Source organism: Gavialis gangeticus, unplaced genomic scaffold, assembly GCF_001723915.1.
Source record: "Gavialis gangeticus isolate Ggan-Ray unplaced genomic scaffold, GavGan_comp1, whole genome shotgun sequence".
Taxonomy (NCBI): Eukaryota; Metazoa; Chordata; order Crocodylia; family Gavialidae; genus Gavialis; species Gavialis gangeticus.
In genome coordinates, this window is record NW_017728993.1 from 69162328 (window position 1) to 69172853 (window position 10526).

A 10526-nucleotide genomic window follows, 5' to 3' on the forward strand; every position below is an offset into this window, starting at 1 on the left:
CCCACCCTCGGATCAACTTCAAGAGGCTCCAAGATCTACCACAAGAGGCTCCAACATCTACTGGTGTATCAAGATCCACTGGTTGGTGACCACTGTTTTAGAGCCTTGAGTTCAGGCTTAGAGACAGAAACTGTACCCCTGGTAAGATGTCAGTGAGGAAATTGTATGGATGATGTGGAAGAAGCTGGTTCACCCCTTCTTATCAAATACATCAGCCAGATCTCAATATTTTGCAGGGATAGATGAACCATTGGCTGGCAGACTGGCAATCTTTGGGTGTGTGGGCCTTGTTCCCCCTGCAGATGGTGTCAGGTGCTCTGGCTCCCTGCATGATCTGAGCTGTGATCTGGGGTCTCCCATGGAAACACATCCAGTTGCACTAAAGTGGAAAGAAATTGGAATTTCCTCTGCCCCCACAGAATATCAGGGTTGTGGAGGGAAAGCCAGGGGGTTCCTGAACAAGCCTCCCCCTCCCATATATATGTTCCCAACCTGAAAATACCCCATTGAGGCCACTTTGGGAGCAAACACTGACCTCCTCACACAGGGACCAGGCCCTGTGGAACCCTTAAAGAAATCCCACAACAGCCCAGGATGAGAATCACTGATCAAGAGTTTTACTTTGTTGGCCATGAACCCAGAAATGTGCTACATTTGCTTTGAAAGGCAGAAGTTGTAGGTTCCAAACCCATCCTCTCCAAAAGTAGTTTGTTATTTTAGGGAGTGAGAGTGTATGATCCTAGATGATACTCTCAACCCTGCGATTCTATAACAATTCTCCTTTTCCCTGCAGAAAAATCCTGAAGAGGGCAGGGCCAGTATCTACAAATCAGTCATTATCAATACCTCCAAGGAAATTATGTGCTTCAGTGACTTCCCCATCCAGGAGGATTTTCCCAACTACATGCACAACTTCAAAATCATGGAGTATTTCCACATGTATGCTAAGCATTTCGACCTTCTTAAGTACATCCGCTTCAAGGTGAGGGGAAGAGCTGTCATGGCGAGAGGGTGCTTGTGGGGAGGATGGGAACACTGTGCCTCCCTGTGCATTTGTCTGCATATGTGTGTGCCCAGGGACATGCATATGTGATCAGGTGAGCAGGTCCTGCATGGAAGAATCTTGCCATCAATGAAACTTGATGCCCTCGTTAAGTAGTGAAAGATTCGGCAGGTCATGTTTCAGAGGCCCCAGAGATAGCCTTCCTCCTGTTCCAGTTGCATTCAACAGCAGTCCTGGGTGGTCAGAGCCTGGCAGGACCCCCTGCTGTCCTTTGAGGACCCCTGCCCAAGTGAAAGAGCTGTATTTTGACCTCCCTTCAGCTGGGGCCTACCTGAGATGAAGCCACAGCCCAGCTCCTAGAAGCTGCTGCTGCCTGGTTCTCAGTGGGAGCCTGCAGGAATGGATATGCCAGCAGTGTAAAGGCTGGCAGGGACCTCAAGGGCCTGATGCTGGGGATCTGAGGTATGCTTGGGCCTTATGTTTTTTGGAGGAGATAGTAAGTCTGGTAGGGAGTGGAGGTAGGAGGCTCTTTCTGGGGGCTCATTTCCAAGAGAAAGGATGAAATGCCCTGATGCCTGTCTTTTTTGTTCAGACCAACGTTTGCTCTGTGACAAAACGCCCAGATTTCTCTACTACGGGCCAGTGGGACGTTGTTACAGAGAACAATGGGAAGCAGGAGTTGGCCATCTTTGATGCAGTCCTAGTTTGCAGTGGTCACCATTCTGACGCCCATTTACCACTGCAGTCCTTTCCAGGTATGTTGTAAAGTGCAATAAAACACCCCCTTGTGGCTCTCTGCCTCTTTATACACTATGTTTTGATCCCAGTGTATCCTTCCCCTCATCAGGCGCAGGTCTAGAGGAGTTACATGATGGAGGAGGTGACATATCCGCAGAGGCTTCTTGTCTTGGGTGTCTAGACTTTCCAAAGCATTCAGTTAGGACTGGCTTAACCCTAGGTACCATTGAAAATGCTGTTTATAAAGCTACTGCTTAGTGCTGTACCTGAGATGGGAGCAGTGTGGGAGTAGGGAGCTCAACTACAGGGTATGTTCTCTTAGCAAAATAAGGTGTAATTGGGGTACGTGCTGGCTTACCTATACTATCTTCATCTAGCTGGCAGGGATAACAGCAGGCAGTGAAGGTATAGCAAACCAGGGCCCAAACTTTCCAGTAATCCAGGGTAAGTACTGTGGTTGCTACTAGCAGATATTAAATCCTGTGTCCCTGTATCTTCTCTGCTGCTGTTATGCAAGCATGTAGCACAGCCACATCTCCATATGGCCTTAGGCTGTTAAACTATCTTCAGCACCAGGTCAGGGTGTTCTGTTAACACCAGCTCTCAACAACAGGTCACCTTCCTTGTGTAAAAAATGTAGCAACCCAGAAATAGGATGAGGTGGGGAGGGAAAGCCTCACCTTTCTCCTCTGTGTGTCCTTTTGTACACAGAAGGCTTAATAAGCTTGGAAGTGTGGCTTACTCTTTTCCTGCCTGCCCTTTACACTGGAAACCTAGGTGGGGCTGGGATTGTTTAGTCCTAGGGAACTCTATGATCAGCAGGAGAACAAGCCAGATGATGACATGACAAATGCCAGGGACATGGACCACTGAGATTTTTTTGTTTTCTCCCACTTATGTGTGGGTCTCTCCTGGCCTTGGTCTGAAAGAATGCTGGAGACCCTTGTAACACCCCCTCTGCCTTTGAATCTCAGGACCCACAGCAATGCACAGCCAGATGCATGGCCACAGCTGCTCTGCTCTTTCCTGCAGGTATTGAGAAGTTCAAAGGTCGCTACTTCCATAGTCGGGATTACAAGAACTCCCAGGAGTTCTTGGACAAGAAAGTGATCGTGATTGGCACTGGGAATTCAGGACTGGACATAGCTGTGGAGCTCAGTTACGTGGCAGATCAGGTTTGTTCCAGGGAATTAAGTCCCCCATCACCTTTAACCCCTATACATTCAGAATAGTGCATGACTGTCACTGACTCAGCACTCTGGTACTCTGCCCCCTTCATACTTGTACCTCGCATCCAGTGTGTCATCACGCTCAGGGCCTCTCCAGCTCATCTAGCAGGCTTGGAAGAGGACAATCTTACCCCTTCCATTGTTTGATCCCTGCCCCTCAGAGAAGTCCCCATTAATTGCTGTGGAACAGAGGCAGACTGCCCCTGCCAAAAGTAGAGATGAGGAGGAAAGGAAAGCCCAGCCCAGCAATTCAGATTTCCCCTTTGTACTGTCACAAGTTCACACTTGGTTGGCTTAATTTATGGGCCCTGTTGAAATACATCAGGCTTGCAGCTCACCCTGGGTGGAATGCTGCATTAAGGCATACTGTCACTGTGTTACAAGCAATAAAACCAGTTAGTACCACGGATTAAAACTAAAACTCCCTTTTGAGTGAACAGGGCTGGGTTGATCTGCTGTTGTTCCCTACCTAGTACACAGTCTCCAATGGCACTAAGGCTGGAGGGCTTTTCCTAGGTCTGGTTCATATTATCCCTCATCACCTGAGCCCCTTCCTGAAAAGTACAGGGAATTCAGATTAAGTGTTACAACCTTCCCCTTCTTGTGTGCATACCCTATTCAACACCAGTGTTCCCTGCAGGCTAATATAATACTTTCCACTGTTCTGCTACATGTGAATGCTGGGCACTGCCAGCAGCTCTTTCTGGTGTTTTTGCTGACTCTGGGCTTGACAGAACTCCTAGCCTTCTCTTTTAATCACAGCAAACAGAAGTTCTGTGGCCAATACCACCTCTCTGCATGATCTCCAAAAGAAACCCTCATGCTCTGTGAGATGTTCATTGCTTCCCTCTCTGAACCCAGTCTTTCTTTTTTCCCCTTCATTCATTTGGCTCTTCTTCCACCCTCCAGGACCAGCAGCCAACCCTTGCTGTCCCCTCTTCTCTTCCCAGAACACTCTACACTCCAGACAGGTCATCTGGACTACGTTCTAGGCAGAAGGTCACTATTCACCCAATGACTGCTGTTCTTTAGATCTTTGTTCAATAATTTATCAGAACATAAGCTGGGAAGGGACCTCCTGGGTCACTGAATTCTGTCCTCTACTATCACAGGCCACCAGGTCACATAAACCACTTTATATACTTATCAAGATCTGCCTTATAAGTAAGTAGGGGTTTTTGCCCCAGTGCCCCTTTTGTGAGGCTGCTCCAGAAACTCACTGGTCTAATGGGTAGAGACCATATTATTTACAGCCCAAATTTACTCTAAGCCATTTTAGACATATTTGTTTTTGTGCTACATGGTGATTTTGCTTAAGCAGCTCTTCCCCCTCCCTGGTGTTTATCCCCAGCAGTATTTATAGGCAGCAGTTCTATTCTGTCATAGCCTTCCTTTTGCTAGGCTAAACAAGCCAAGCTCTTGCAATCTCCTTTAACATGATAAGCTCTCCATTCCCTTAATCTGCTCAGGAGCCCGTGTCCACACCTGTTCCTGTCTGACTTCATCTTTCCCTCCCCACCACATTCACTAACATCTCCTATCCTGTAACACCATCTCCTAAGATCCGGTTTCAAATTAGCATATTCTCTTCACCATGTCATGATGACTGCAGCTGGAGGGATGGGAATGCCAGAGGGGAGGGCAGCTCTGTGGAGCCAGCTCCTATGCCAGCTGCTTCCTTCCCATCTCATACAGCAGAGCATGTTGCAGCACAGATCTGTTCTGCAAGTTTCCAACTGATGTTGCCTGTTAGCTCTGTGACCAGCATGTGAATTAAGATGCTTTAATTTAGATTAGGATGGTGGTTGGGGAAGCTTCCTGATAGTCTCATTGCCTGTGATAAGCAGATCTCAGTGCAGCAGAGAATGTGGCCCTGCCCTTTGAAACTGCTCCATGAGGTGGGCAAGAATGGCTTTATAGAAACAAAGAAGGTGTTATTCATACCAAACCCTTGTACAAGGAATGCCTATATTGGCACGTATGTAGCAGGCACCAGACTTGTATTTCCACAGACTCTTTGGCATTTGTTTCCAAGTCCCTGCTTGTATGCAGGATCAGGTTTGCATAGAAAAATGGATGATAGTAAAACAAAACACTGCTAGACCTGTTGCTTGGACCATGGCTGTCTGACACAGCTGGCTGGAAGGATTGTGGTGAAACGGATTCAGAGCCTTACAAAGTTTGTTAACTTAGTCTAGGCATGGGCCATGGCATAATGTGGAAATTATTATTCATTTATTTCATGGGCTAATTATCTGCTTCTGGCACCAAGCAACAAGCACCTATCTCTGATGCCATAGAAGTGCTGTTGATTTATCCATAACCTTTTGCATGGAGGGAGAGGATTCCTCTCCAGTAGCTTAATTCTTTCCTTCCTGCCCACAGGGTTCAGTAAGGTCTGTGCTTTACTGATAGAGTTAACTGCATTGCATGCGGTTTTGCACAGAGATCTGAAGGCTAAAACTAGGTATGTTCTTTTAAAATGGTGGCAAATTTTATTGCAAGACCATAGTTGCCCTCTCTCTTGTGTATCCCCCATGCTCCCTGGGAGGAATTTTCTTGAGGACAGCCTGCACATCCACTTCTTGCATGTACTAGGCCTGTAAATGCAACAACAAAGCTGCTCTAGAACTATCCCCTGTAGCATCTTCTAGTCACATTAGAGATGGAAGTCTTGAGAGTAGTTGCCAGGAGCATACCTGGATTGGCTTCATCACCACATTATTGGGGTTGGCATATGCAAGTGGGTAGTAGATAGGACATGGTCAAGAATGTCCCTTTTTAGGAATGCTGAGGATTAGGTGTAGACACGCTGTAAGGAGGTGCTCACTACTCAGCCTTCAGGGAGATGAAATCCAGTTACAGAAGTTTAGCAGTTAATAGTCTGCCTGGCTGGAAGGCTGGGAGTAAGCTGCAGTAGATGACTAGTAGATGAGAGAGGGCTTACAAAGAGGCTTAAAAACTCCAGGAGTGGAAGACAAGGGAGAAAGGAGGCTGTAGTGCTGAGGAAAAAACACAGAACCTAGGTCATTCCTCTCAAAGGCTGAAGGAAGACATCAGGTTTTGGAGGTTGTTTCTTTGTTTCATTTATTGTGAGGATGAGGTTGCCCAAAGTAAAATAATGGGGCAACCTCTGTTGGAAACCCTGAATACAGAGTGGACTGACTTAGATAAAGCAACTGGGTGAGTGACCTGCTTATCATGCCCATGGCTCTCAAGATGACAATGCCCACCTCTATTCTGTCCCTGATTTCAGCATTAATGCCCACTTACAAAACTGTCAAACAAGCTCCTGGGTGTGTTTTCCCATGTGGGGCAAGTTCCCCATGACCAGCTACAAGCCCCATCTCTTTGCCCTGCTTCAGGTCCTTCCTTAAAGCTTTCCTTTACTGTGATCCTTGCAAAAGCCTCAGAAACATCTGGGCAGTTGCTCAACATGCCAACCAGCTTCACCTTATTGTTTCCTCAAGCCTCTTCTTCTGTGTTTGCACCTGGTGTCTGGTTTTTGGGCCAGTGAAGCCTATGGGTACAATGAAGATGCTTAAATGTCTCTGCTCTTTAATGAATTTAGAAGCCCCAAGCTAGGGAATTATAATGAAATGCAGATATCTGTGAACTCCTTGCTGCCAGCAGAACATTTCTCACCCAAAGATTCTATCAGAAAGTCATTTAATGTCCTGTTGATTCTCAGTGGTTCTTCTACCGTTATCTCCTTCAGGTCTTGCTTAGCACCAGGCGGGGTGCATGGGTACAGAGGCGGATCTTGGAAGAAGGGTACCCCACGGATGCAGCTTATGTCACTCGCTTCTTCAAGCTTCTCTTGGACATTCTGCCTTTCACTATGGTGAACTACTATGCAGAACAGAAACTGAATAAAGCTTTCAACCATGCCCTCTATGGCCTACAGCCTAAGCACAGGTGAGCTATGGAGTCCGGGTGACTTCCTTGTGGGAGCTAGGAAGGAAAAGGCATCTTTCTGGAATTCTTTGTGAACATATGTAAAGTGTCCAGCAAGCCTGGATCATCTCCCTTTAAATGGACTCTATGGAATGGGGGAAATCTGGGACATGTTGAGGACCAAAAGGGGGTATAGAGTAATGGGCACCAGGACAGAATGTAAGGTCTCTGACCACTCACACTACAGCCCCAGGGCATGAATATCAGTTCCATTGCTGTCAACAGATTTGTTTTCTGTTGCCTGGGCGCAGCTGTCCCTCTTGCTACTCTGCCAGATCTTGTCAGTCTTGTAACTGGCCTTTCCTGGAGTATGTCTCCTCTTCTACATCCAATACACAAAACAACAGCCTTTCCACTGCTTTCAAACTCCCCTGTCCATTGTAAATGCAAAGCAGAGTGACTTAGCAGGATACATGGGAATAGACAGAGTAGTTCTGGGATGACATTAAAAAAGGGATCATTTAAGCTGGATATTGGGAAGAACTTGTAGTGGTGAGCTCTTAAACAATACACTGAGCAGCTGCAGTAACTGGGACTGACTTCTGTGCAGATGTGAAAACATCTGGTTGATGGGTAACTGTACGATGTATGCCTGCAGCTCCTGCAGCTATACAAATGTAGCAGAACTGCTGCTGTTTCATTCGGGATTAAATTTACAGTGATTACAATTATGGCTGCCCAACTGCTGGCTTATGAGCCACACAGCCTGCAACAGGTTAAATTGTGGCCCCAAACTTCCACCAGGCCTAGGTCCCTGACACTGTCCCAGCTGAAGCAACAAGTGGGGATTCTAAGCTCTCCTTCCCTCTGGCTTCCCCTGCCCTATGGGATGGGATGGTACAGAGTAGTGCAGCCTGCAGTGCAGGAGAGCTTGGCATCCAGGGTGCCTGAGTGACACAGTGCAGCAAGGGAGCTCACGGCCAGGGAACTAAGGATGAATCAGAGTGCCTGGGCATGTGGTGCAGCAGGGAAGCATGGGGAGCAGCAGTGGGGTGGTACATGGTGCAGCAGAGGGCATGGTTTGCAGTGGGAGAGGAGTACCTGGGCCCCTAATTCAATGGGAGGTATGAGGAACAGCTGCAGGGGGGTGCAGGGGGCAGCTGGACATGTGGTGCAGCAGAGGGGAACATGCAGCTCTCAAGCTCTGTGGCCTCTGCTGGTGTGGCCCCTGCTAGAATAGCCTGAGGGGCACGCAGACCCTGGCCTCTTAGAAATGAAACAGCCCTGACTTAGCTAATTCATGTGGCTATGGGGGCATTCAGAGGCAACAATTACAGCCTAACAGCCAATCTGTGCTGCAGAGGCAGCACCCTCTCCCCTTTTGCAGCAGTTAAAAGCTCCCTCTATCCATAGTCAGAGATTGCACTTGGAAATAGCATATCAGGAAATAGAGTAAAGTATTTTTTTTCAAGTTCTCACAAATAGCAAGGTGTCTCCTGATCCAACAGGAGCAATTCTGTGTAGAGCTTTAAGAGGTGGGAAGAAGCTGAGCTGTGGGACCAGCATGCAGTTAATTGGAGTGTAATGGCTTTGTGTTCCTTCATGGTTATTTATTCATATTGCGTTATGTGTATTCTCATAGTGCCTAACACACCTGGTCAGATCCCTAGGTGCTAAGTACTATGCAAGCATAGGATAAACAGATGGTCCCAAAGAACTTACCCAGAGAAGCAATGGAAACCCAGATGGTCTGAAAACTAGACTGAAAGAAGCTGTAGGAAATGCCTTGTGTGAAGAAACACTGGCCATGCAGCAAGGTGGACTGGATGATCTGTTGGGGCATTCCCATGATGTGCTGGTCCATGCAACGGAGGGAGGAGGGAGTTTTCTTTTCTCCTGACAGCCTCCAGGCCTGAGCCATGTCACTTCTTGCTCAAACCAATCTGGACATTTTTGTACCCCTTTCTATGCCATTCAGGTTTTTCAGCCAGCATCCAACCATCAACGATGATCTGCCAAACCGCATCATCGCTGGCAAAGTGCGGGTGAAATCAAATGTGAGCGAGTTCACTGAAACCGCTGCCATCTTTGAGGATGGCACCAGAGAAGACAACATCGATGTGGTTATCTTCGCTACAGGATACAAGTTCTCCTTCCCATTTCTTGACTGCCTCAAAGTGGTTGATAACCAGGTCTCCCTGTACAAGCTTGTCTTTCCGCCTGACCTGGAAAAGCCAACGTTGGCTTTCATCGGCTTCGTTCAGCCACTGGGGGCCCTCATGCCTACCTCAGAGCTTCAGGGTCGCTGGGCCACACGTGTGTTCAAGGGTATGTAAGCCATAATCCCAAGGGAATTGTTTAGCAGCCTCTGGGTAAAAACCCAGGTATTTCAGAACTTCTAAAGAAAGCCCCAGAACATCACCATCCCCCAATTTTGCTGTTATTCTTTCCTGTGTCACGTGCCATCTTTCAATTTAAAGGGAATTTTCTTGCACTGCGTTGTCTTGCTTTTATAGGATGCATAAGGGCCTGCATGCTTTGTTTAGACTCTCTCAGTGAAACATTTCATTTCCCTTACAAAGGCCATTACCAGCTCTGCTTTTGGTTTGCCTACAGGCTCTTCTTGGCTTGCTCTCTTGCTCCTGCTTGCTCTCGCTCTCTCCCCCACCCCACCCTACCCTATCCCATCCCTCTCTCTTCTGCTAGAGTCTCTCTCTTACTCTGTTTGTACCTTGGCTCTTGCCCCACTTCTTTGCTCCCCTAAGTTTTGAAGTCTAACATCTTTCCTGAATATCCAGTGTCCTGTCATCATGAGGTTTTTACAAGGGTTCCAGAGCCTCCACTCTGTGGGGTTTCACTTGGAGCAAAATGTGAGTTAGGATAGAAAGCAAAAAGATTCTTCTTCCCTAGAGCTATTTTCTCTGTTCTTTTGGTTGCTCTGGAGTCCTCAGCTCTGTGTTTGAAAGCACTACCTTGAACATCTTTCAGAATTGGGCTTTTGTTTTTTTCTTAGGGTTGAATGAACTGCCTTCTACAAATGATATGCTGGCTGATATTACCCAGAAGCAGGAAGAAATGGCAAAACGGTAGGAACTGTTATAAGAAACAGTAAGTGCTAGCCCTGTGGGAAGACTGGCCACTTGCGAGCTGCCCACCCAGTTCCCTGGTTCATTTCTTGCTCCTGCGTATCACCACAGTATCCAATACCTGTTGCCTTTCACGTACACATCCTTTGCCTCAGGGGAATATGTTATTATTACACCATGCATGTGTTGTAAGCCAGACGTGGGTAGTCTGGAGTAATGGTTAGAATTGGGCTGTTGACAAAGGACTGGGCCAGAACTGAAGCACAAAGGGCAAGCAAAAAATCCATGCTTGGAACCAGGAAACTGGAGATGAGGCAGGGTGGGAACTGGAGGAAAGATAAGGTACCAACCAAAGGAGAAGCATAGGCTAGGAGCTAGAGGAAAGGCTGGGCCTTAGTGAGATCTGAGAACAACATTAAGTAGACTTGCCAATAGTTTGCTTTGTGTTTTTATACTTGGCTCTGAGAAAAATGTGGGCATGCAGGAGTGGGGTTTCCTTGGGGTGTGTGGTTTATCTTGGGTGACTGTTTATACAAATCATCACAGTTTATCTTTGAGAAGAGAACTACTTTC

At 47.2% G+C, this 10526-nt stretch overlaps 1 protein-coding gene and 1 long non-coding RNA gene across 10 annotated transcripts in view; one reads left to right on the plus strand and one right to left on the minus strand.

Moving 5' to 3' along the window:
* The window catches only part of LOC109287038 (dimethylaniline monooxygenase [N-oxide-forming] 5-like), a 128946-nt gene that overhangs the window by 111803 nt on the left and 6617 nt on the right, over positions 1 to 10526 (plus strand). Inside the window, exons 2-7 of one of the 6 annotated variants that reach the window (XM_019501970.1) lie at positions 794 to 982; positions 1596 to 1758; positions 2774 to 2916; positions 6689 to 6888; positions 8846 to 9195; positions 9881 to 9953. The exons of 4 other annotated variants lie outside the window; for them this stretch is intronic. In XM_019501970.1, the coding sequence (XP_019357515.1) occupies positions 794 to 982; positions 1596 to 1758; positions 2774 to 2916; positions 6689 to 6888; positions 8846 to 9195; positions 9881 to 9953 (1118 nt within the window). Of the gene's footprint in view, positions 1 to 567; positions 983 to 1595; positions 1759 to 2773; positions 2917 to 6688; positions 6889 to 8845; positions 9196 to 9880; positions 9954 to 10526 lie in introns of those variants that run through there. One more of the 6 variants, XM_019501969.1, reaches the window with a different exon arrangement.
* The window catches only part of LOC109287044, a 25152-nt gene continuing 23438 nt past the window's right edge, over positions 8813 to 10526 (minus strand). For 3 of the 4 annotated variants that reach the window (XR_002094750.1, XR_002094748.1, XR_002094747.1), the window contains 2 exons: positions 9093 to 9235; positions 8817 to 8898 (listed from right to left, as the gene is read on the minus strand). This is a non-coding gene — a long non-coding RNA (uncharacterized LOC109287044). Of the gene's footprint in view, positions 8899 to 9092; positions 9236 to 10526 lie in introns of all 4 variants that reach the window. The other variant, XR_002094749.1, reaches the window with a different exon arrangement.